The 25,010-nt window shown below is 33.4% G+C and overlaps 3 protein-coding genes across 5 annotated transcripts; 1 reads left to right on the top strand and 2 right to left on the bottom strand.

Annotated features, from left to right (window-relative positions):
* Positions 1-5,468: 5,468 nt before the first annotated feature.
* On the bottom strand, positions 5,469-8,774 carry LOC140864175 (uncharacterized). 2 transcript variants are annotated; one of them, XM_073268143.1, is made up of 3 exons: positions 8,616-8,774; positions 5,997-7,078; positions 5,469-5,912 (listed from the first exon to the last, which is right to left on the bottom strand). In XM_073268143.1, exons 2-3 carry the CDS (start codon positions 7,023-7,025, stop codon positions 5,784-5,786), a joined length of 1,158 nt encoding a protein of 385 aa, XP_073124244.1. In that variant the 5' UTR covers positions 7,026-7,078; positions 8,616-8,774; the 3' UTR covers positions 5,469-5,783. The 2 variants fall into 2 exon arrangements, with proteins under 2 accessions (XP_073124244.1, XP_073124245.1); XM_073268144.1 differs by lacking the exon at positions 8,616-8,774 and having other exon boundaries at positions 5,997-8,609.
* A 3,777-nt stretch (positions 8,775-12,551) lies between these two features.
* On the top strand, positions 12,552-17,362 carry LOC140864131 (OVARIAN TUMOR DOMAIN-containing deubiquitinating enzyme 2). The gene is made up of 9 exons (XM_073268078.1): positions 12,552-12,841; positions 13,174-13,245; positions 13,701-13,746; positions 14,658-14,766; positions 15,921-16,012; positions 16,111-16,173; positions 16,489-16,607; positions 16,888-16,963; positions 17,094-17,362. Exons 2-9 carry the CDS (start codon positions 13,181-13,183, stop codon positions 17,148-17,150), a joined length of 627 nt encoding a protein of 208 aa, XP_073124179.1. The 5' UTR covers positions 12,552-12,841; positions 13,174-13,180; the 3' UTR covers positions 17,151-17,362.
* Positions 17,363-19,712: 2,350 nt separating this feature from the next.
* LOC140864435 (NEP1-interacting protein-like 1) lies at positions 19,713-22,922 on the bottom strand. 2 transcript variants are annotated; one of them, XM_073268617.1, is made up of 5 exons: positions 22,350-22,922; positions 22,116-22,267; positions 21,868-21,915; positions 21,548-21,709; positions 19,713-19,968 (listed from the first exon to the last, which is right to left on the bottom strand). In XM_073268617.1, the coding sequence occupies exons 1-5, from the start codon at positions 22,498-22,500 to the stop codon at positions 19,843-19,845; spliced, it is 639 nt and encodes a 212-aa protein (XP_073124718.1). In that variant the 5' UTR covers positions 22,501-22,922; the 3' UTR covers positions 19,713-19,842. The 2 variants fall into 2 exon arrangements, with proteins under 2 accessions (XP_073124718.1, XP_073124717.1); XM_073268616.1 differs by having other exon boundaries at positions 21,548-21,712; positions 21,835-21,915; positions 22,350-22,917.
* Positions 22,923-25,010: the final 2,088 nt, after the last annotated feature.

The following is a 25,010-nucleotide window of genomic DNA, read 5'->3' as shown; positions in this document are numbered from 1 at the left end:
GCAGTTTACTGCCAATTTAAGAGGTGATTCGTCACCGCCACGTACGTTGGTTTCCACGCTGATCAGTATTTAATGTATGATTTAAGGTTACACTACGGATACAACCATGCGATGTTAGAAAATTAATTGCTCAACAATGTTTATGTATTATGTATGATTATGATATTTAAGTTAATTTAAGTTATGTTATGTTTATGATATTTTAAGCATGCTCATTCATGTATATGTTATGTACTAGTATTTAAGTGTTTTAAATTATTTTAAACCCTTGTTATGTTAGCATGTTGGGCCTCTAGGCTCACTACACTGGTATGGTGCAGGTGTAACGCCCAGAAATTCGGCACGTAAATCCGCATGCATAACTAGGGGATTTAATAATTTTAAAATAATGTGAAAATGTGTCAAATTGTTTTTATGAGTGATTATTTAAATTATATGATTTATTAGCATGTTTTAAATATTTGTTCGGTATTTAAATAGGTATGATGTGATTTATGAATTTATCTTAGAAAGTTTATTTTATGATTGCGTAGGCGGGACCGTGGACGGACGAAATATTACTTTTACACCCAAAATATTTTATGATATTTTTAGTAGCCTTAAAATATTATTTTATGGTATAATATGAAGAAAATTAAGGTATTTAGATATATATTTTTAATTATATGCTAGTTTTTACCCAAAATAAGTCATTTTAATGACTTTTATTAAGCTTTAAAAATCCAATTATTTATAATTTCGGGATTTACTTAGTTTTAGCAAATTAGAATTTATTTTAAAAGTTTAAAATTTGAGTATTTAATTATCCTAATTATCTATTTATTTATTAAACCTATATTATCTTAAAAATCTACCCTAATCCTCCTACCTCCATTCACGTTTTCTCACCTAGCCGCCTCCACCTTCTTCCTTCTCATCTCCCACATTTTTACAACAGAATCACTAGCCTCCATAATCAATTCTTCAAGGTTTTTAAATTAGTTTGAAGGTCCGTTCGTCCCGGCGAGCCGATACGTGTCGATATCAACGTTTTGTTTAAATCTTCAACAAGGCACGTTTCGAATCCATTCTTGAACACCATTTAAATCATTATACACTGATTTATGCATGAAAGATTGGATGATTGCATGTGTATGTGGTTTTAGAATAATAATCTTCATGTTCATGCCAAGCATTCACGTTTTATTTACATGTTGGCTTATTTATGCATGATTTTGATCCATGGGCTGTTAGAGGAGCTAACCATCGGTTTAAGGTTCGAGCTAGGGTCCTTAGGGTCGGTTTTGGCTAGGTGGTTCATGGCTGGAAGGGCTGGAGCCATCCTGGAGTCGGCCATGACAGCAGCTACGCGCGAGCAGTGGCATCGGTTGGGTTTGGGGGGCTTGGCCGAGCCATGCATGGGCTTGGCTCGAGTCAGGCCTGGTCTTGGGGATGCACTGGGTTCAGGGGTGGTCCAGGTGTCGGAGCTCCGGTCGGTGGTGGCCGGAGCTGGTCAGAAAATCCACGGTGTGTGGACTGCGCAACTTGCGCGGCAGTTTCGGGATTCCCGGAAGCGTGATTCGCTAGGGCTGTGTAGGGATCGGTTTTAGTCGAGTCATGGCTCGTTGGAACCGCCCAAATGTGGGCTACGTCTGGGTAGTGGAGATCCGGCCGGTGGGTGGCCGGATCTGGCCGGCGCAGGCCATAATGGCCTGCTGCTCACGGCCGAGAAAAGAATGGAATAAGGAAAGTCTGTACGTGCATGATTGGGTTTGGGAAGTGGGTTCTTTTGTTTAGTTCGGGTTAGGGGTTTTCTTTTTTTAGGAGGTCCGGGCTTGGGTCCGGGTTCGGGTCGGGTCACGTCTTGATGGGTCAAATTAATTTTAGTCCGTGTCTAGATTTTTATTAATTAGGCTTGGGTATTTTATTTTAATTAATTAAGAGTTTAAGTTAGTAAATTAATTAATGAGTTGGGCTTGATTAATTAATTAATTGAAATAGTTTAATGGGATTAAATAATTAATGAAGTGAGCCCACTAATTTGTCATGGGCCGTGTGATCCATGAGAATTATTGGGCCAAGTTTTGTCGGGTTTAATAATTTTATCGGTCTAGTTTATAATTAATGGTTAAATAATACTTTTATTAATTAAATGTTAAGTTAATTAGTTAATGGGCTTAAAGTATATTTTAAGTGAGCCCGTTAGTTTCTCTTGGGCTTGAGGGCCCAAGAAGCTTAATGGGCCAAGTCAGGTTGGGCTTTTGGGTTTTTGGGCCAGTCTAAGAATTTTTGAGTTTAAGTCTAGGGGTCAGCAGCTCGAACAAGTCCTTGGAAAAATAAATGTTCGTAAATATATATTTAATTCATGCATGCATTTTTATTAGATATATAAGTATTATTTTTAAGAAAATAAATTAAATATATATTTACGGGCGAATTTTCATGAAAATAAAGAAATATATGAGAATTTTTATGTTCATGCATCATTAAGAATTTTTATGATAAGTTTAATTGCATGTTAAGAAAAATATATTTTTATGGAAGTTGAAGTGAAGGTGAAAAGTGATGTGGTTGGAGGCCGGGATACCTGGGCCCGGTGACCTTCCTAATGATGTATAAGTATGATGAGCTTATGGATCCAGCTGAGAGGGCTGGTGAAGTAGCAGCACAGAGGTGGAAATCCCACCGCCGCGTACGTTGGTTTATAGATTGATCAATCGCTTAGTATGATGCCACCGACATGGATACGACCTGTTGAGAACTAAGAAATGATGAAAAGTATTTAATGAGATTTATTAAATATGATGTTTATGTTTAGCATGATGATGAAGCATTATAATTATTTATTCATGTCTATATGCATATATTTTTAAGATCATGCACATGTAATTATATTCACGTATTTTATATGATGTGTGCTTGTGTGTGGTTTCATTTTGTTATATAAGGATAGAACGTGCTGAGCCTCTAGGCTCACTAGATTTAAATGGTGCAGGTGAGCAGATTATTAATGAAGTTAATGTGTTCCCGACTGGCGGCGAGGGCGTATGAGTATCCAGGCGGCTAGTACCCGTGACCATCGCTCAATTATGAATTTTATGTTGAGACTAGAACCTTTATTTCCGCATAAGTTTTATTATTATATATATTTAGTATATGCATGGATTTTTTATTTAAGTATTTATTTTCTAAGTTTTCATGAATTTTTGTGAAAGAAATATTATTTAGGAGTTTTATTATGGAATTCTTATAAAATATTATTTAGTATTTAATGTTAGGTATTTATTTTCATGCATGTACTTTTGTTATTATTTATGTTTAATGTGTAGATATATTTTAAATTAAGTAAAGTATATTTTTTTTAGTACGATATATATATGTATGTGCATATATATATATTTATTATTTTATAGTTAGAGAGTTATTTTAAAAAAAAAAAAAAATTCACTAGAAGTTCTAGGATGTTTCAGCAGGTGAGTACATTGAGGATGAGGTTGTACCCACCGGAGGCAAGGATGTATGAGCGGGTATGCAGTGACCCCGTGACCGTGATAGACGTCTGAGTCACATGCATGTTTTGATTATGTCAGCACGTTACATACGTTATATTATTTTTTCAGTGGTTGTGAGTTTTGAATATTTTATTGATTATTGTCAGTGCATGCAAATTTTAATCATTTTATTTATGCAGTATTTTTTAACTAAATGTTTGACTCAGATATTTATTTTATTTTAAAGAATGCATTTTTATTTAAGTATTTAATTGTTTATTTATTTATTTATTTTTAAATCTTTTTATTCTGTGCATATATGTATGGGCATATATGTACATATTTTATTTAGTAAGTATATAAAAAAAAAAAAAAATTTCCGCATATTTATTTATTTAATAATTATAGAATTAGGGTCGTTTCAAATATCGAGTACAAAAAATAAAATTTTGAGTATAAAATTTAAATATTTTTATTAATGTGAACTTGTAACATATGCTTGAGTACTCAAAAATCATATATTTGTACCAAATCTAACACATTGGATACTCAAATATCATATATTGGTACCATATTTTCAATGTTTTGTAACGATTTTCATCCAAATAAGATAAATATGCTATTAATATCAATATTTTTTTAATACTCAAAAATCATATATTTGTATAAGATCTAACACATTTGATACTCAAATATCATATATTAGTATCGTATTTCTAATATTTTGTACTGATTGTCATCTTAAGAAGACAAATGTGTCATTAAATCAATATTTGCTTACATATTTGAGTACTAAAAAATCATACATTAATATCATATTTGAAACATTTGATACTCAAATATCATGTACGTGTACCATATTTTTTATGTTTTATACCGAATTTCATCCGAGACAAAACTTGTGGGACCAGAGAATTAAAAAAAAATTCTGGCAAGGACTGATCACCGATTTATATTTTGATTTAGGGACTGAATTACAAATTACCGAATTATTTAATAGTATAGAATAGACAAAAAAAAACACAAAACATCAAATCAAATAAATACGTAATACCGTCTAAAAGTAAATGATTATATATATACAGCTCCGATTCCCTGCACCCTAGGGTGCAGAAAAACTGTGTACGACCACTAAAACCCGGTAGTGGGTTTTGTTTCTTTTTTTTGCACCACCGGGTTTTAGTGGTCGCATACAGTTTTTCTACACCCTAGGGTATGGGATCGGAGCTGTATATGTATATATATATGGTCTCAAATTATATATCAATTGTTTTTTATGTAACATTACGCTTATAATTAAAAATGTCTATTTTCATACTTCCAAAAAAAAATTGTCTATTTTCAGAATGGCTCATGCATTCGGCGATTTTCCAATGGAACTTCTAGGAATATATTTCAGGAAATATTTTGCAGAAAAATCAAAATCACCACCAAACGCTTAACACGCTCATTTTGTGCAGAAGTTAAAAAATATATACAATTTTGTTAACAACACAAACTTTTGTCTCATCACTGACTGGATCGGTTATATGAATTGATCGTACTCTATCTCCTGTTATATCATGATTTGTAGTTATATAATACATATCATGTTTGATCCTTATTACCCAAACTTTTTTTGTCTTACTCTTCGTCTATTAATAGGAGTACTAGTCATAACTTTACTATAAATAGAATATTTGCGTTAAATTCAAATAAAACTACCCGAGAGAGAAAATATAGAAATACGCTACGTGAAATGTACTCAACAAGTGAATTAACTTGAACAATTCATCATCATAATTTATTGTTAAAAATTAAAATTATATTTCAAAAGAATCAAATGTGATTGTTAATTTTTTTTAATTTGACAAGTGTGTTGCCAAATGGATAATGTAAATATCCATCTAAAAGAGAAGGCTTCTGAAGTGTACATGTACTCACATCACACACGTGTTTTGAAAATGGTCTTTCAATAATCTTTTGAAGTAATACATTCATCAGAACACAAAACAGCAAAACTGAAGTACACCAAAGATGAACACAAGGGAGCCAAATTAACTGAATGAAAGATTAAACAAAGGTCATGAAAGCGTCTGTTAATAAGATTATCATCAAACCCATGGCATAGAAAATGGCGATTTGATTCAATGTAGATATAAAGAGAGAGTCACTTTATTATTATCAATCAAATCCTTTCTGGACCTGAAAATCAGCTATCCCTCTTGTAGATCCTCGATCACAATAAACAAATCCTTCAGCAATCTTGAGGTTGAAATTCAAGTACTTCTAGAAGTTGAATCCTTAACACAAGGTATGAACCAAGTATTTCCATCACGGGATGCTTGCTTCATTTTTAGGATCAGTTTCTGCACTCATAGTTGCATGATATTCAACTTGGGGCGCAAAGCTCAGCTGTTCAGCAATTTGCATCGAGTTATCTTTCATATTTTCCTGCACAGCCTACAGATTGGCATCCAATTTAAGATCATCGAGGCAAATAATTAATTAAACACAAATATTTGCAAGGTTTATTCTACATCCCACCTTTAAAAGCTCGGTCATTTTTCCAGTTCCGTAGGTGAACAGAGGTTTTGCAACAAAAGTAGTTTGCATGGACTCAGTTAAGAAGGGCTCATTGGAATTTCCAGCCTCCTGGTTAGACACGATGCCTGAATTTTCTGGTGAAGATTTCCAAGCTTCTGAGTCACTCTCGACTTGACTATATGTTGATTGTGACGAGTCAGGTGTATTAACATCTGTTGATTTCATTGGCTCGCCTTTCTCACCATGCCCAGCCACGGGGATGCCTTCATTAAGTGAAGAAACCCTGTCATTCTGCTCACTTTCTTTGGAAACTCGGTGGCTTGAATTGGGTTCTGTGCTCACAAAAATCTGGCTAGCTGGAATAGATTGATTTGGAGGTAACATAGCTGACGTTCCGACCATATGATCATCTTTGTTTCCAAAAGCAATCACATGAGGAGCTCGGGATGTATCTGACGGAATTGGATTGGTACCCGAATATCCATTTGAACGGTTAACAGGTTGAAGGACAACAGGAACAACAGTGCCTCTCGCGCCCACAGTGGGAACAGAAGGAGCTGTTGCTGGTGAGGGATACTTTAATTTTGAAGGCACGGGACCAGTTGTTTGGACGGAAAGTTTCTGGCTTCGTGACCAACTTCGGTGCTCATGTGGGAGACGGACATCATTTCTTTTGATCATTTGGAGATGTGGAGCTAAATCAGTTTCAGCAGTGATAGGAGCGTAATTCCCTGGCTTAAAAACCACACCTCTAAAATTTGTGTTCGAGTTGCCTATTCTGACAGTAAGCAAATAACCAGCATCAAATGTGGCCTGAACAACACCAGTCACAGCCTGGCCAACCATAATATCACTATTTGTTTTATAAGCTCTCTGAGGAGGATATTCTTGCTTGACCTCAAAACCAGGAGGTGCATAAGCAGCTCGAGCATGCTTAAGGCCTGTATCTTTACGTGGACGACCCCGTCGCTTCTTTACTTGATGGATAAATGGGATAACAGAGCCCTCACCTTGATTAACTTGATTCATTTTGAGAAATTACAGAAAAGTTTACCTTATATTTTAGCTATATTCGTTAGTCCCTGAAAGTAAAATTGTAAATTAAGACAATGCAATAGGCCCTGGTGTATATTCTGAAAAATATCTGGCAATAATAACAGAGAAAATCAGTAGTAGTTATAACTTTTACATATGGAGACACACATGCACAAAAAAAAAAGGAAAAAAACAAGAAAAAAAAAGAAGCTGCATAAGGCAACTTATTTGTTTCCTATGAAAGTGAATATATCATCTTCAAAGCCATTTTTTTTTTTCTAAGATGTAGATAAAATCGACTGACACCGAGTTACAAAATTTAACGAACAAGAACTGACCACATTCACCCAAACATGATGGTGCTGATAACCTACAAGAGTATTTTTTCCCTGTTGAAAACCGAGCCCGCTCTAATCTTGAATTGCATGTAATCACTATAGGAATCCTTTATTTCAGGCGGTAAGTGATAAACTCCTATAGTCTGAGTGATACGTGGAGTGACACATGGTTCCACAAGGAGACTATAACATAGCACAATAATACTACCGAGGGTGGATATTAGCTAAAGCTAATTCACTGTCTGGATCATCAAGAATGAATAGCAACAATAATTAACCTTATTTAGAATCTAACTCAGAAATAGGAAACTAAAAGGACATGCCAAAGAAAGCAAAAAAGAAAAAAAAAATCAATAGAACAAATAAAGACAGGCACAATCTGACCTTCTCAGTTTTTAGGGATAACAAATGAAACAACATATTTTACAGCATTATTACGCTGTGTTAAAAAAAAATTCAATAGAAAATATGCTTTGTGACCTTTCTTGAAAGAATGGAACCCGTACATCATTAATCCATAGGTTCTATAGTTACTTCTTAAGCAGTGAGGTCTTCTCTCCCACTTTTCTTAAATTTTTTTAGCAAAATGAAAATGTAGAAGAACCGAAGAGCAAACAAAGATTATAAATTGAAAACGTTACATTTCAAAATCTGGTCAAACAAAGGATATTCTTTCAAATCTCTCCACTTATGGTTATCGCATAGAATTATACAACTCAATCAAGCTTTAGGAACTGTATCTATATTACTGATATTTGATTCTTTTTCGTCAGTCCTCCACTACATTGCAATAAATGCAGCCAAAACCTCGAACAAGCACTACGATACCGCTTTCGCGGATAGAAACTCGACAAAACTTAGCAGTATTGTAATGATAGAAGCAAAAGAAACCGAGAGTACAAATGGGTTTAAGGGGTTGAAATTACACAGCCTCTTTTACAGTAGCAACAAAAACTCATCATCCTTTCCTGAGAAGATTACTAAACCATAAATTATCACATGATAGAAAACTCAAAAAGCTCACAGACACCATGCAACAAAAAGAACCCAGAAATTTCCAATCCTCGTTTAACCAAAATCAACAGAAATGGCCCCCCGAAAGTAGAGCTCCCAGTCTAAACAAGCTAAATGCCCGCGACAAAAGCACAGATTTACACGCGTTAGAGGAAGAACGACAAAAAAAAAAAATTTGCTAGCAAAAGAAAGGAAATCAGATGTAAGAGCTGAAATCTTGAGAAGGGTGCACCTTAGAGTAGAGTTCCGGGAGGAAATTAAACTTTATACTAATGATTATACATAGCTGAAAGAACCATGGGTCAGTTCGTATGATATAGAAAGTGTGCGAAAGAAAGTGATTTAATTCAAAATTTGGGATTTAGGTTAAAGACCAACCCTGGTAATACGTCTCTTTCGAATAAATTAATGTCATTTATTTTGAATTTCGAGTTCCGAGTCCTGTACAGTTGCATCATAATATATACACAAATATTCTCGTAAAAAAGATATATATATATATATATATATATATATATATATATATATAGTTTTTTTTAGGTCCCTACCTATCATGCCCACTACCATGTCCACCAATGATGTGTCACTATTCTATTGGATGTGATAAAGATGTGATAAATTGTAGGTTCAATATAATAGTGCCACATCATTAGTGGGCATGATAGTGGGTATGATAGGTGGACACTTGAAAAAAACTCTATATATATATATATTTAATTTTTTGTTTCTTTACTAATAAGATTAAGACAAGAGTAAAGTTGCACGACTTATATGTCTGAACTAATTTAACAATTAAATATTTTTTAAAAAATGCTCATCATCACTCAATACCATATCTACGGACAAAGTCCTGAAATGCTGGGGGCTGGGTAAAATGTCCAGTTAGGACCCATTATTTTTGGGCCTATGTCAGGATTTTGATTCAAATGGGCCTCATCTTCATCTATATCTTAAACAAAGCCGAAATTATGCGCTCTCAGACATGTATAGCGAGCATCACTGATAAATCTACAGCAACCATTTCTCAGAGTGGTCCAGACTTTATGTCGTGTTTGGAAAAAAGACTTTAGGTCATCATCACTCAATACCATATTCTCTATCATTTCATTCTCAACAACTAATTTTTTCCACAAAATATTTTTAAACACAATAATTAAAATATCAATTATATCTAAAATAATATTTTCTATGTAGAAATATTAATGAATTAAAAATTTACATATATTTTCAGAATAATTTTAAGCATTTTTTAAATTTTATTTTATTTATTTAAATATTTAAGCTCATTATTTAATTTATGAATTTTATTTTTATTTATTTAAATAATTAAATAATAAATTAGAAAAAAAAAACAAGACAAAAAAACCAAAAAAAAAGAAAAGAAAAAGAAAAAAGATAGCGTAAAGCTAGAGTGTTGCACCATATTGCATTTGGAGATGCTCTAATAATTTGAACTGAAATGTTCTGAAACGGTTAATTTGAGGCGGAATTTTCTGTAGTTAAAATTTAATTGCTTGTATTTGACAGATTAGACGAAAGTTTATTTTTTTCATGGGAACTAGTTAGAGACTTGAGAGTAAAGAATAAAGCAACGTTCTTATTTTGAGGGGGGAAAAAGTTTCTATTTACACAATCACAATTCCATTTCCAGCAATAAATCTCCAGGTCCAGGCTCCATCCTCCCAACTGATCGTGAACAAAATCTCCAAATTAAAACCTAATTTTAGCGAACAGAGACCAGAGAATTGCTCGAGAAGGAGTGTGAATCGACAGAAGAAGTAACCTGCCGACCAAGCTTGCTTATTCAGCTACACTCTGCAGGGAAGGGATCCACGGCCGTTGATCACCGGCGTTCATCAATCGGGATAAAAGGTCCTCGGATGACAGCCCCTCAACATCCGCTTGTTGCAGCAACTGCTGCAGCTGTTTCTTCGAGACTTTAACCGTCACCCGATCCGCTCCCTTTTCTTCTCCGACAAGCGTACTCTTCTCCGAACCCGCGCCTTTCGAGTCTCCGCGGCATGTATCGTGAAACTGCTTGCGAGTTTGTTTCCTGATGCAATTTCCCATATTGATCTGTATGAAATCAAATTCAAAGCTGGTGCTGGTAATGGTGCTGGTGTGGTGTCGAATATAAAGGAGGCAGGGGAGGGTGGCCACATTGATGGTGTTGGGGCTATCCTACGTGGCAGATACGTTGACCTGTTCAGCTTTTTTTGTTTCTCCACGTAACAATTTATAATTGGTTCGAGAAATTTGGTGACTGCGCTGTCGATAATTAAATTTAATTTTGGTAGCAACTTGTTGAATGGGGTGTTGGATTGAGTGCAACTATGAACTGCTGAAATGGTCGGGGCATTGAAAGAGTGGCACGACAAAGTCCTTGACATGATTATTATTATTATTGTTATTGGTTTTTTTTAAGGGACATTGGATATTATTATTATGAAAAAATTGTTTTTTTGTCTTATATGTTTGTTATTTTGCGATTCAGTCCTTTAAATTTTTAGATTTCAGTTTTAGTCCGCTATCTTTATTTTTTGGCAATTTTAGTCATTTTTCAGACATGACGCTGACATGGCACAAATTCAGTGCTGATGCGGAGCTGACGTGTACAGTGCCACGTAAGCATTTTCGAATAAAAAGGACCTAAATTGCCAAAGATCAGAACGTATAAGACTAAAACTGAAATATGAAAACATAAAGGACCAAAATCGCAAAATGACAAACATACAGAACCAAATTTGCAGTTTTATCTATTATTATTATTATTAAAAAGCAATTGCTCTAATGCCATAGTTTTAGGAATTAATTTTGTTATTATTAGATTTGATTCAAGAAAATATATTGTTTTTATATTAATTTTTTTTTTTATTTTGGATAAGGGTCGGTCAGGTTGTGTCGATGTGTTTTACAAATATAGATCCACATAGACGAACATAAAAATTAAAGTAAAGGTAGATTTGAACTTAATGTAATAAATTATATATTATATTATATATAATATAATATTATTAAAGGGTGATAAGTTATGTAGCTAGAGCTTCATTAAACAGTACAATGTAATGAGCCAAGAAATGAGCTAGAATTTAATGGACTAATTAAAATTTTGCATTGGTATAAAAATTAATTGAGGTGCGTTGTGGTTCAAGATTGACTTAAGATAAATACATCTTTGTATATCATTATAATTGTCTCGCGAGAGATTTAATCAAATCTTATTAGGTCAGATTGACCAAACAAGGAAACAAATTCTATGTGGAAAATGGTTGACGTGATGCAGTATATATCGTGTCTATGAATACATATTTTTATATTGTATAATATATAATAATCACAACGTAAATTAAAAATTGTTAGATAGCTCACAAGTTTAGTCATCGTTTTTAATTTTTCCTCCCGAATTGAACCAACCATTTACAACCTAGAGAGTCGGACGAAATTTTGAATCACGAGATTAACGACAATTAAATCGAGCTCCAAAATTGTTGTGTTTAACATATCCTTAGATATTATCTTAAATTCCAACAACCCACATTGATTCTTACCAATCTTTTTTTTTTTGAGTTGGGTTGATGGATTGTCGATATTGAAAAACATTCTCAAACTTGAAACATTGATTTCAGATCAACTATAAATTATTGGCATGACTCCGTTTTTTTAACAGACTTCTTATCATTTATGTAAAAACGAGTAAAGATCGGCTTTGTCTATTGGGCACTGCTCATGTGCTACGTCCAACGGTCAATTTTTTTTTGGCATTTGAGATCATCATGATTCGGGCAGGGTCAGCATAGACAAAATCGTAAAGATCAATGTGCTAAACGGCCCAAACCCGACTAGGATTTCAATCTGTCCTCAGCCCAAATTGTTTTTCAATCGGGCTCCAGTCAAATGGTGTAGCGCAAAATTTTGGTTAGGGTTGTAGTAGTATCGGCCCAGTACTAATCAAAAGATCCAATATCAAAGGATATGAAACTGGGAAAACTGACGTCAGGCCCATATAAAAGACCCGGCCCAATAATTAAGTACAGATGTCATACAAAAAAATTTGTAAAATGCCCTTCAAATAAAAGGAAATGCAAAAACAAAACAAAAAAAAAAATTAAGAAGATTATATTTTCAAATCGATCTAAGGGTTATTTAATTAAATAAATCCAAATTCCACCTCACCTTCCTCTTCCGCACAAAGGAACTTGAGAGCTGCATATTTTGCCACACCTTCTACAAATCCCTCCGTTCCGTGAATCGCAAATCCTATCTGTACTAGCTTTCTGTAGACTATTGTGACCATCCTACAATAATTTTTTTATTCTACAATAATTTTTTTGATAACTTTTTCCTGAAGATCCCATTTTGCTTTATCTCCTTTCTGGTTTGTCTCAAAGCTAACGCAATTCCTGGCACGTAATCTAGATCTAAAACTTGCTTCTTCTTCGATTTCAGCTGATTATTCAGGTAAAACTCTAACATTTGGAATGTTTTGATTGAATAAAGATTGTTGATGGTTTTATTTTTGCCTGAGCGTAGAGGCTGAATAAAAAAGTTTGATGCTTGATTGGTTTTACTTTTCTTTAATTGTCATACTATGGGAATGAATAGAATGAGGGCTGCGAAATATGTCTTTTAAGATAATTATCTAAAAATTTTAATTTTTTTTTCCGCTTGTCGCTCCTGTTGGGTGCAGCCGTGATTTTGGATTCATGATTTTACAGTTAGTCTTCATCAATTATATGTTTCTTGTGCAGAAAACTTCAGAATAATTTATGCATGATTTTGATGATTATCAGGTTTGAAATGGAAGGTATCGTCGTTAGGAGAGTTATTCCATCAGATAACAGTTGCCTCTTCAATGCAGTCGGGTAAGCTTCAAATGTTGATAAGAGTACATTTTTATTGAGAATTCATATTTAAAGGTGTGATTTTTCAGGAGATGTTCTGATTAGATAGGAAAGCTATTTTTGAAACCAGGAATCAGAAAATATGGCTTTTTGTAGCTGTTTTGGCTTCTGTTTTATAAATAGAGAAGAGTTTTTCATAGAATTTATTTTTTTGATAGAAAGATAGCTTTCCCAATCCAATCACATTCATCTTTCAAATACACAACTGCTTTTGCTACTATTTTCGTGACAAAATCACGTAAAAAGCTCGGATCTTAAAATTAATGTTCAAGGCTTCTGTATTCAAGATACTTCTAAGCTTTAACTTGTTAAGAAAGTAAAACGTGCCAAATGTGATACATCCGCATGTATAAACCTTAAGCTTGTATATGGACATGTGTGAGTTAATCTGTTGGGTTTTGGGTTTTTATATTCAGTTACGTTATGGACCACGACAAAAACAAAGCTTCTGAGTTGAGACAGGTAACCAGTGATATTTGTTATCAAACTGCAAAGACAATTCCTCTAAGATGTCGCTTACGAATTATGCAAACTGTCGGTGCTATGATTCTTCAGATGCTAAAATGCAGCACTTCACTAATACATCTTGTTGTCATGTTTTGTTGTAATCATCACTGGCAAGAATGCCCTTTTCTATTAAAACAAATAATAGATTAATCAGTCTAGGTCAAAATCAGCGCTATTACCGAAGCATTATGGTATATGGTCATCGTTTTAGATATAACGTTGACTCAAAATATTATGTTGTGAAGCTTGATAGCATAAGAGTAAGGGTTACCGTGTATTTTTCGTCGGTGTGGTTAACCCGTGATGATATGCTGACATAATTAATACCAGAAGCTGAGCCCATATATCGTATGTGTGTACACATGATATGCATTTAAAATTTTAGTTATACAAGTCTTTTTTAAATTAATGTGTCATATTAGAGGAATCAGAATTTAACATATGGTATCATTAATTAGAGAAATCATCATCTTGACAACTGGGGGAAAGGAAAAAAAAGACAAAGGTATGTTTTTACTGGTATTTTGGGAAAAACAAAAGTTACACATCAAGAGGCCCAAGCGTTTACTCTTTATGACCTTAATTAATAATATAACATAGAGATACAGTTTCTCAGGATGATATTTCTTCGTTTCCAATCTCGATCAGTGAGAGAAATATTCCAACCAGGGGCTACAATAGTCTTCTAATTAGCCAGATCGCATTAACAATGTTGTTCTGTTGCTGTTTTTCGTTCGCTATTTATGCCACTTTATTGTACTTTTGCATGGAGATCAATGAAAAGTTATATTAAGCATGCCTTTGTTTATATTCGGCTTATATTTTCATTGTTTCTTGTATGACAAATTGTTGATTGATTGTTGAAGGTCATAGCTGCAACTGTAGCTAGTGATCCAGATAAATATTCTGAAGCATTTCTTGGAAAGAGTAATGAAGAATATTGTACATGGATTCTTAACCCAGAGAAGTGGGGAGGTTGGTGTCCAATTCTATTTATAGATCTTGTTATTTCTTGTCCATTTAATCTATGATCTGTTTGTTCTCTGCGAGTCATGATTCCATGGATTAAATTTGGTTTTCCAAAATGTAAATTCTGTGTATTTCCTCTTGTCTTAAATAAGTAAATAACTGATATCGGTAACATAATTCCATGGTGGGATTCAAGCAGCTCATGCCACCTTCGGCAACAAATACCAGTTTGATGCACAAAAAATAAATGCTTTGTTAATTGTCATTGGGCGTACTGTTTTGAACTCAAAAAGTTGTTAACATTTTGTGTAGAGACTTAATTTGATGCCAGTTATTTCCTAGGATGCTGCTATATTTTGGTCTTTAGTTGAACTGAATTAACTCCCTTGATTGTATGATAACTGTGTGTTCTTTAATATGTTATTGCATATAAATCTTCATGCATTTGCGTTTCATTTTGCATTCATATGAAGTTATTGATACAAATATTGGATTTTTAATATAAATACTAACTTGATTAACCCCATTGAAGAGCTACCAAGTACAAATCTGTCCGTTAATATGCAGCTTGAGGTATTCAATGTCTGCCTGGCTTGCATAATTTCAAACTCATTTTCATCCTTCTCAGCAATCATGGGATTGTGGTGTCTGTACGTGGAGTACTTGTGCAAAATATATGTCAGCAATCCAATTGATAACTGCTTTGTGAAGAACAGTTTCTTCTAAAATTTCCTTCCATAAAATATTTTTGGTTGTAGGCAGCATCGTTAAGCATCTTATCATTGCCATTAAAAGTTATGGAATGTGTAATTTACGTTGCTTTTTAGCAGTCGCCATGACATGCAATTCCTGCGCTTGCATATTTCTTTGGATACAGCAGTTTACTCAAACAATTGAGAGAGCAAACATTATTTTTTATTAGGAGTTCAGGTTGGTAAATTGAACATTATTGGCTTTCCATATTTTTTGCATTGTTGTTTCTTGAGAAAGAAATTTCAGTCAACAATGGGACTCTTTATCTTGTGTCTCGGATACTCTATGATATACTCGCTGTTTGGAATGTCGATATTTTATCTGGTCAGTCATCCGAGTATGTTTTGCAAAAAAATCAAGGCTTGTTCACTAATTGGAATTCTGAGCTTTCCCTTTTCTATCTAAAGGTGCCATTGAACTAGCCATATTGGCTGATTATTGCGGGCGTGAGATTGCAGCATACGATATACAGACCACTAGATGTGATATCTATGGACAGGTTAGAATTCATGCCCTGTTTTAAGTTGATCATAGTACCAGTGCTGGATTTTTTTTGTATTTATTTGATTCTTCAATCTTTGAGTGCTGTGTGTACAGGATAAAAACTACAATGAAAGAGTTATGCTGATCTATGACGGGCTCCATTATGATGCTTTGGCCGTATGGTTTCTTCTTCTTCCATCGCTTTTTTTTCTGTAGACTAGTATTAATCCATCGTGGGCATAAACTGTGCACTAAAATGCGCATATTTGTAAGCTATTTATACCTTTTAATATCCAGGATAGATGAGAAGAAAGTTATATTGTCGAAAAAGCACTTCGTAAATTTGTTTTCTGATACAGGTGCCAAATTTTTCTTAATGGCTCTCAAATTGTAAAATATTAGTGTAATAAACTCATGTCCTAGGTATCAGTACTTGTTGGAATTCTGTTTATGCATATTCTAGTGCACCTCATAATATCTGCCTCTCAACAGATGTCTCCCTTTGAAGGAGCTCCAGAAGAGTTTGATCAGACGATATTCAATGTTCTGAAGGACCGGATAATAGGGCTAGTTGACCAACTTGCTCTTAACCTGGTTAAAGACCAGCAAAGGTAAACAATTAAACACGGCGTTGCCTTGCCTTTTCTTTTCCTCTCAACTTTGAAATCACTTACTTCGTTCTCCTCGTGGTTAAATTCTATATTACTCAGTAAACAAGGAAACTCTTGTCAGAAAATATAAATCCTCATCACTATAAGGATTTCCTATGCATGGATTATGTGTTTTAGTTGATGTTTTTTGTCTTGTCCGCATCACCATACAAAGTATCTTGCAACAGTCAAGCGTGGTCCACACAAATCAATCCATTATGTTTCTTTCTCCCAATTTTAGGAAAAGGAGTTATACGGACACTTCCAACTTCACTTTACGTTGTGGAGTATGCCAAATTGGGGTCATTGGACAAAAGGTTAACATTCCTCTTTATCTTTTCTCTTTCTTTTAAGCGTCAATCCATTCTTCAGTGAACTCGGAAATCTAATAGAAGATGCTTCTTATTTTAACTGATTTTTTTTTCTTTCACTCAACTAATTTTACAGGAAGCGGTGGAGCACGCTCAAGCTACCGGCCATGTGAACTTTCAAGAATTCAGATGACAAGATTTACTTCAAAAGCAGGGTGAAATTTGTCTCCAGCAAAACTACTCTATTCTGTAAAACCTGCATTTACTAGTGTTCAAGTTATTTGTACTATCCTTGGCTTCTGTTATGGTTATGGATTGATGGATTGTAAACTATCGTGCTTGTCATTTGATTGTGGATTTGTAACTGTAACCCTTTTGAAATAATTGATTTACAAGGATTGATACATAAACTATATCACACTTCTAAAAGTAAGATATGGTTTGGTAAGTATAATAAGATAAGTAATACATAGATATTTAGAATATCCCACACACTGTGAGAAGCTAAACAATTTGGTATTTTATAATGTGGTAGAAGTATGAACATGTATTTAATAATATTCTTATCACATAACTAAGCAAAAATACATGCAGAAAGAACCACTGCAATCTTATTGAGAAGACTGGGATCACAAGGCCAGATTGGGGTCCGCTCGATAATTCTAAGGAAGCACTAGATGGCAGATAACCACCTTTTTTTATGGCTACACAACACATCAACATTAATTAGTGCATATAAATTTAAAGCAAGATAATATATTTTATTGTTTCCACGACTCCTTAAAAGTACTTCAGAGAAATTATATAGACGAAGCAGTGTAGATAGATAGATATATACAAAAGAACATATATAAATGCAGCCGCAGGTCGGAAGCTTGACAGCTGATCCATTCGCTATTGGTTTTAAAAATATGCGGTCTGTGGGGTATATGGCCAATAATATACTTTATTTAATATTGAACAGAAAACGGAAAATAATAACAAATATAGATTTGAAAAAATGACACCTTATAAAGTATTTATTTTACATCAATCAAATTATTAATTATTTATCTTACATCAATCAAATTATCGAATTTAAATTACTATATTAACCCTTATAAATAATATTATTCATACTTTATTTATCCTAAGAATTTTTGTATTGTATTATATATACCGACAAATGATCAGAAACCTGATAGAGGAGTAAATGAACTACATTGCAATGATATAGTACGATTATTATTGTTTTATAATAATAAGTACCTAAATTTGCAACTTAGTAATTAATTTTATTATTTAATACCTAAAATCACAAAATCATACTTAAAAAATTACATTGAGTGGAAAATATATATGTCACGGGTGTGGTTTTTCGGTATACCGTATAAAAAATATTGGTATGAAAAAAACTCACAATGATACCAATACCGAAAATCTGAAAATATTGATACCGTATAGATACTGAAAAAAAATTTGGTATACGGAAAAAATATTTGTATATCAAAAATATTTCGATACAATATGCCGAAAATTCGATATTTTGATCCGATATGTCAACCCTTATGTCACCATTTCAATTTTTATGATATTGAAAATTGCTAAGATGACATCTGATATTACTAATATTTTACGGCACCACACAATGCGACAATAATTAAGTTTGAACATTAATTAAAAGAGTAAAAATTAATTTGGTACATGAACTATTGATTAAATGTCAAATTGGTACACGAACTTTTGTTAATGACTTAATTGGTACATGTTCACCTAATTTTGACCAAATTATGATGAAAAAAGGGTATAATAGTCTTTTGATGAGACAAATTAATTAAAACATTAACATTATTTTAGTTTCAAAATCAGTTTCATCATTTTTGTTCTTAATAAAAATCGAGAACGACTTTCAATTTTTTATTAGTCATGTTCCCTTATAAAATTATTGTGTTTAAATAAATTAAACTTTCAATTTTTTTTAAATTTATTTTATATTTTTATGACGTGAAAACCCGCAGCCGCTACCTTTTGGCGCGCACTGGGTAAACCTTCGGACTAACGCAATTCAATTTTTTATTTGTTGATTAAAAACATGTGACACGTTATATCGAAGTTTAATTGGTGTTTCGATGAATTTTTCTTATAAATATGATTTGAAAATTAAAATTAATTTTTAGTAGAAGTTACTTAATATTTTTATTAAAATATATATTCAATAAATTTTTACATAGTTAAAATATTAAAAAATATTTTATCACAATCACTATTTATTTATTATTATTTTTCAAAATAGTATCGAGAAAATTATGTATACAAAAATCAGAATTTTAGCTAAAAAATATTTATTTATTTTATCTGGTATCAATTTATTAATTTATAATTATTTAGATATTGTATGTCTTAATTTAATTTATCTAATCTTTTGAAATATATAACCATCTAATATAATAAATATTATGTACAAATAAAAATTTTAATCAAATTAATTTTTACTTATAAAATACAATATACAAATATATCAAATATAAATAAAAAATAAAATATGCATTTTTTTTGTAATAAAGGGCAAATTTGACATTTTACATAAATGTCACCGAAAATTGATAGGAATCCGGCGGACATGTACCAATTAAGACATTAACAAAAGTTCGTGTACCAATTTGACATTTAATCAATAGATGTATACCAAATTAAATTTTACTCTTAATTAAAATAATAATATTTCATTTCCAAATTCCAATAACTTATTATCATAAAATGTAAATGCTAACTGCAATATAATAATGAATATTGGTATAAACTTGGAATCTTACTTCGTATATCAATATTTTATACTCATCAAAACGAAATTTACAGCAGATATATATTAATTAATTGTTACATTAATATATATTATTTGGTAATTGCTATCCAAAGTGTTGTCTACAGAGAGGGCAAGTAGGGCGCCGGGTGAGCCATTCATCTATGCAGTGTATGTGGAACAAATGCCTGCAGCTTGGCAGCAACCTCGCGCGTTCCCCATTCATTACATCCTAAGAAAGCCATTCCAAATTAACAAGTCAAGTCCCAATTGCAATCATTTCTCAAATACATTTTTTTTTTTAAAGGATTGGACCTTGAATGAGACCTCATTTAACACGAGTCAAAGGTTTATTGACGCATTACATGGTTAAATCGAGGGATGTACACAAGTGAATATTTAACCCATTGTATTTCGACATTCAAATAATATAAGTTCTAGCTTAGTTACGTACGTTCATAAAATATTTTACCTATACTAGTTTTGAATATTATATTATAATTAATAAAAAAATATTTTAAGTAAAATAATATTATTTTTATAATAAACAAAATATTACTTTATAAAAAAATCTTACAATTGGAAGTAAAAAATGATCTTTGATATACTTATTATTAATAAGTATATTATTAACAAATTTTCTAAACTAACCTAGAGAAGAACATAAATAACCTTATGTATTATGAACAACTAAGATGTTAAAATAGTATTCTCACATTTTTGTGAATATTTAACCTATTATATTTCGACCTTCAAATAATATAAGTTCTAGCTTAGTTATGTACGTTCGTAAAATATTTTACCCAGATTAGTAATGAATATTAGATGATAATTAATAAAAAAATTAGTTTAAGTAAAATAATATCATTTTTTATAATAAACAAAATATTACTTTATACAAAAATCTTGCAAGCAAAGAAAAAAATATGAAAAATGATCTTTGCTATACTTAGTATTAAGTATATTATTAATGACTCTTCTAAATTAACATAGAGAATGACATAAATAACCTTATGTATAATGAATAACTAAGATGTTAAAATAGTAAGCTCACATTTCAAACTCACAAATTTATAATAAAATAAAATAAAATAGATAGATAGATATAGAAGAGAGACACACTTACACACACTTTAATTAAAAATATATCCCGTTTACTAACTAATTTTCAATTAATTTTACAGAAAATACACTCAAATCTTCTTTTATCCTCCTCTCGCTTATTTATTTATTTTTTCATATTTTCTAACTTTTTATAATTCTTAAATTGTTAAATATTCTTTTATTTTAATAAAAAATTGAATATTTAATTCATGGTATCAATTCTGAAAATAAAATGAAAATTAATTAATATATTAAAAAATTACAAGGAGCCAGTGTGAATACATATAATGAGTTGCTTGACATTATGCATTTAAGTCGAGAATAATCATCTTCAACAACTTCTTGCTTTTGTTTCAAAAACAAAGATATATTTCTCTTTCTTTTACATCTTCCAATACAGAATTACCCTTTACTACTTATTTTTCATATCTACGATTACATTATTGCTATATTGAACTCGAATTAGAAATATAAAGAATTACAATTTACAGGGATAGATATTTTTGGAACAAGAAATAGTACTTCAATAATGATGTATATATAAACAGGGCATGCCATCAAAGTTACGTACATGGCATTTATTACATACGTACATCACACATACACACATACGTACATATATATAATATACATATATAATGCTGAATTGAATGCAATTGCACATAGAAAAGGATGAGTGGTATAGCAAGAGAGATCAAATTACCAACCTGGAAGCAGATTGCACAATTAATCATATCATGAGTCTCCGTCTTCTTGGACTCGAATTCGATAATCGGTAACTCTTTGATCACTTCCTCAGGCAATCCCATGAATTCACTCACCTCAAATACGTCGTCCACGATCAAGTTACTAGATTCCATGTTACTAATCTGAAACAACCAAAATAATGAATCGAACCAAAGTTGTTTAATTTATTGCAAATTAATTATTAAGATCATTCAAGAGGCGGCCGGCCGGACATAACAATATATTAATTAATGCAATCACTTTCCTGCCACTGATAAGCTTCGAGCACTGAATTACTCACCCATTCCCTAAATATCTTCCCATTCAAAAGACTACATATCAATGCCACCTGCAAATCAATACATATAAAGATTAGTACTGTGTGTGCGTGTGCGTGTGACAATGGAAGATGAATAGTAGATGAATATGTATGGCTTGGCCGGTTTACTCTATGCTATCTCATTCGGGCAGTACCCAAATGAAAATTGGGTTCTTGAATGCATCACAATAGCTAGCATAGACTAAACCGGCTTGGCCTGGCCTGGCCACCTTGGAAAATGGCTCTCCATTAATTATGAGGTCCATCAACTGGAGGCAAGTGATGGCTCCTGCCACTGCCCCAACACCCACCCCACGTAGCATACCAGTTTCCGTCGTATGTCCTTTGAGTGCCCCTGCTACTGATCCGATCATAGCCCCACCTGCAACGATATTATATTTAATTAGCAAAGAAACAAGCATGAAAAAAAGAAAACGGCAGTGTACGTGGATCAAGGGGCATACCCAAAGCAAAGATACAAGTAGACATAATCGTTGCAATTTTAATTATCAGCCTGGAAACAAGTCCGGATTCGGGTCCGCACGCCAATTCTATGGAAGAGCAAGAAAAAATGGCAGATAACCACCTTTTCATTTTTAGGCAATTCACCAGCATAATTTGTTCCTGCGAGCTAGATTAGTACGTAATTTTCAGAAAGATATAATATATGCTAATTGTGATTATAATAGTTTGTTGGTTTGGATGATTTTGTGAAGTACGTGTAGTATGAACATGTCATTTATAGAGCAAGGGACGCAGCTAGCTAGCAGAGTAGAAACAAGAGAATTGAAGTTTGTTGGAAGCTTATCAGCTACCTTATAATTACATTCCCGTACTAATTTGCTGATTTTGGTGCAACATCTTTGGTATTACAAATATAAAATATTCCAACTTGTTTAGCACAGAACAAGTGGTAAATGATTGAGGTTATTATTTTTTAAATTACTGCCATTGTTTGTGATGATATTGACTCTTGGATATGAGCCTCTCGGAATCTCTCGGATTGCTGGTTGATTATTGGGGTTTAGCTAGATTTGCTGGGATTGCATATTCATGAAATTAAAAATATATCCAAATCCATATACGAATTTGGAATTATTTGATTTCTAGTTTACAAACATCCTTTGTGTTTTCGTAGTGTATGTCTAGTTGTCTACATTATAGCGCGCTTCTACTCGTGGGAAATGACCATTATGGTGGCCATATGACAATTTTCAAGGTCACTGATGGTTTGAGTTAAAATCTGGAAATTTAAATAACTGGGGATCAGGTCAATGGAACACATTTACGATATATTAAGTGTGTATCCTTTGATTCGTGAGATAAGATAATGATAGATGAGATGGAACGTTGCTATTTTTAAATCTAATCATAGTGAAGTTCGAGTCAAAAACAAAATGTTGCAAAGAATTTGAATATCTCGTTCCAATCAAATAGTTCCGCACACATTTTGTTTGGAAGCAAATTATATATGCAACTTTATATAAATCAATTGTTTTGTTATATTTTCCACATTTTTTTAAAAAATAAATAAATTTTCCACGACTCTGTAAAAGGCCACAGCCGAAATAAAACAATCATATACATCAAATCCTCAAAACTAGGTGCCATAGCCTGGATTGCTCATTGTCTGTGGGCTGCTTACGATAAAATAATCATGTAGCTAAACAACTTGTAGAATGGGATGTGACATTATGTATATCATTATTGCCTTGTTGGCATGTGATTTGTTTTTCTGTTGGTAATTAATAACGTACAGCATCCGAAGTCTTTCACGTAAAAGACTTTTGATGATGTCGATTTTTTCCTTCGAGTTTGATTTGGTAGAGCGGATCTCCAAATCTTCAATAAATCGGGTCGGATCGGGTCGGGCACCACGAAGCTCTGCACAGACAGAAACTAAATTAGGGGGCGCCGAAGGTGTTTCGGCGTGACCCCTCCGATGCCTAAGTCAGTGCTCGAAAGTGAAAGAGCTTGACAAAAAGTGAATACAAGAGAATATGCGTGCGTGAGGGTGTGAACAAGAAGTGAATAAAAAATGAATCAATAAACCATGAACCATACCTGTATTTATAGGGGCTTGGAGGGGTAGGTTACCTTGTCAAGGTAGAACATGTGTTAGAGTAGGACTCTAATTGATGAGTTTGAAATCATATCAAATCTTGGATTCATAAGATATTGTTCTTATCTGTTGCAGATCTTCATGTGTCCGAGAGTACTGGAAGGTTCTAGATATTGGGCTCTTCTTGGGCTTGGGTCGGGCTCCAACCATACCAGTTAGGGCTCAAGCCCATGAATTTATAATCATGAGTCCATTCCCTAACAGGGCCATTCCAGACTGGGCTTCTCATAAAATAAGACTAGAACGACCACAAAGTATATTTCAAAAAATATGGATTATTGGGCTCGGGTCGGATTAGACTCGTATATTTTTTAGGGGCATCAATAGTACCTCCCCCTACTGGTCTAAAAGAAGTATGAAGTTTAGACCATGTGGTCTGGTCGGATCCCGAGCCCATGTAAGAACTCTTGTATTAACCAAGTACAAGTAACATTTCCCAACCGGATGGGCTTTTGATGGAGGCCACGAGTGGCGTGGTAGATGTCGAGCTTGGTCGAGATTTTGAGATAACCACAAGTGGCGTGAGTTTACATATTGCCGAGCTAATCGGGCTTTTGAGATAACCACAAGTGGCGTGGGTTTACATATTGCCGAGCTAGTCGGGCTTTTGAGATAACCACGAGTGGCGTGGGTTTACATATTGCCGAGCTAGTCGGGCTTTTGAGATAACCACGAGTGGCGTGAGTTTACATATTGCCGAGCTGGTTGGGCTTTTGAGATAACCACGAGTGGCGTGGTGAGTGTCGAACTGATCGGGCTTTGATTTGACCACGAATGGCGTGGTGAGTGCCGAACTGATCGGACTTTGATTTGACCACGAATGGCGTGGTGAGTGCCGAACTGATCGGGCTTTGATTTTACCACGAATGGCGTGGTGAGTGCCAAACTGATCGGACTTTGATTTGACCACGAATGGCGTGGTGAGTGCCGAACTAATCGGGCTTTGATTTGACCACGAATGACGTGGTGAGTGCCGAACTGGTCGGGCTTTGATTTGACCACG

This window comes from Henckelia pumila, chromosome 4 (assembly GCF_033568475.1).
Source record: "Henckelia pumila isolate YLH828 chromosome 4, ASM3356847v2, whole genome shotgun sequence".
NCBI lineage: Eukaryota > Viridiplantae > Streptophyta > Magnoliopsida > Lamiales > Gesneriaceae > Henckelia > Henckelia pumila.
The sequence above is the reverse complement of the archived record's forward strand: the minus strand, read 5'-3'. Positions and strand labels throughout refer to the sequence as shown.

Coding starts and splice junctions, on each gene's coding strand:
- LOC140864175 (XM_073268143.1), bottom strand. CDS start 7,025: ATGAATCAAGTTAATCAAGGTGAGGGCTCTGTTATCCCATTTATCCAT. Junction 5,913..5,996: donor AAATGACCGAGCTTTTAAAG/GTGGGATGTAGA, acceptor GCCAATCTGTAG/GCTGTGCAGGAAAATATGAA.
- LOC140864131 (XM_073268078.1), top strand. CDS start 13,181: ATGGAAGGTATCGTCGTTAGGAGAGTTATTCCATCAGATAACAGTTGC. Junction 14,767..15,920: donor TAACCCAGAGAAGTGGGGAG/GTTGGTGTCCAA, acceptor TTCTATCTAAAG/GTGCCATTGAACTAGCCATA. Junction 16,608..16,887: donor CTGGTTAAAGACCAGCAAAG/GTAAACAATTAA, acceptor TCCCAATTTTAG/GAAAAGGAGTTATACGGACA.
- LOC140864435 (XM_073268616.1), bottom strand. CDS start 22,500: ATGCTGGTGAATTGCCTAAAAATGAAAAGGTGGTTATCTGCCATTTTT. Junction 21,916..22,115: donor ATGGAGAGCCATTTTCCAAG/GTGGCCAGGCCA, acceptor ATTGATTTGCAG/GTGGCATTGATATGTAGTCT. Junction 21,713..21,834: donor TGCTCGAAGCTTATCAGTGG/CAGGAAAGTGAT, acceptor TTTTGGTTGTTT/CAGATTAGTAACATGGAATC.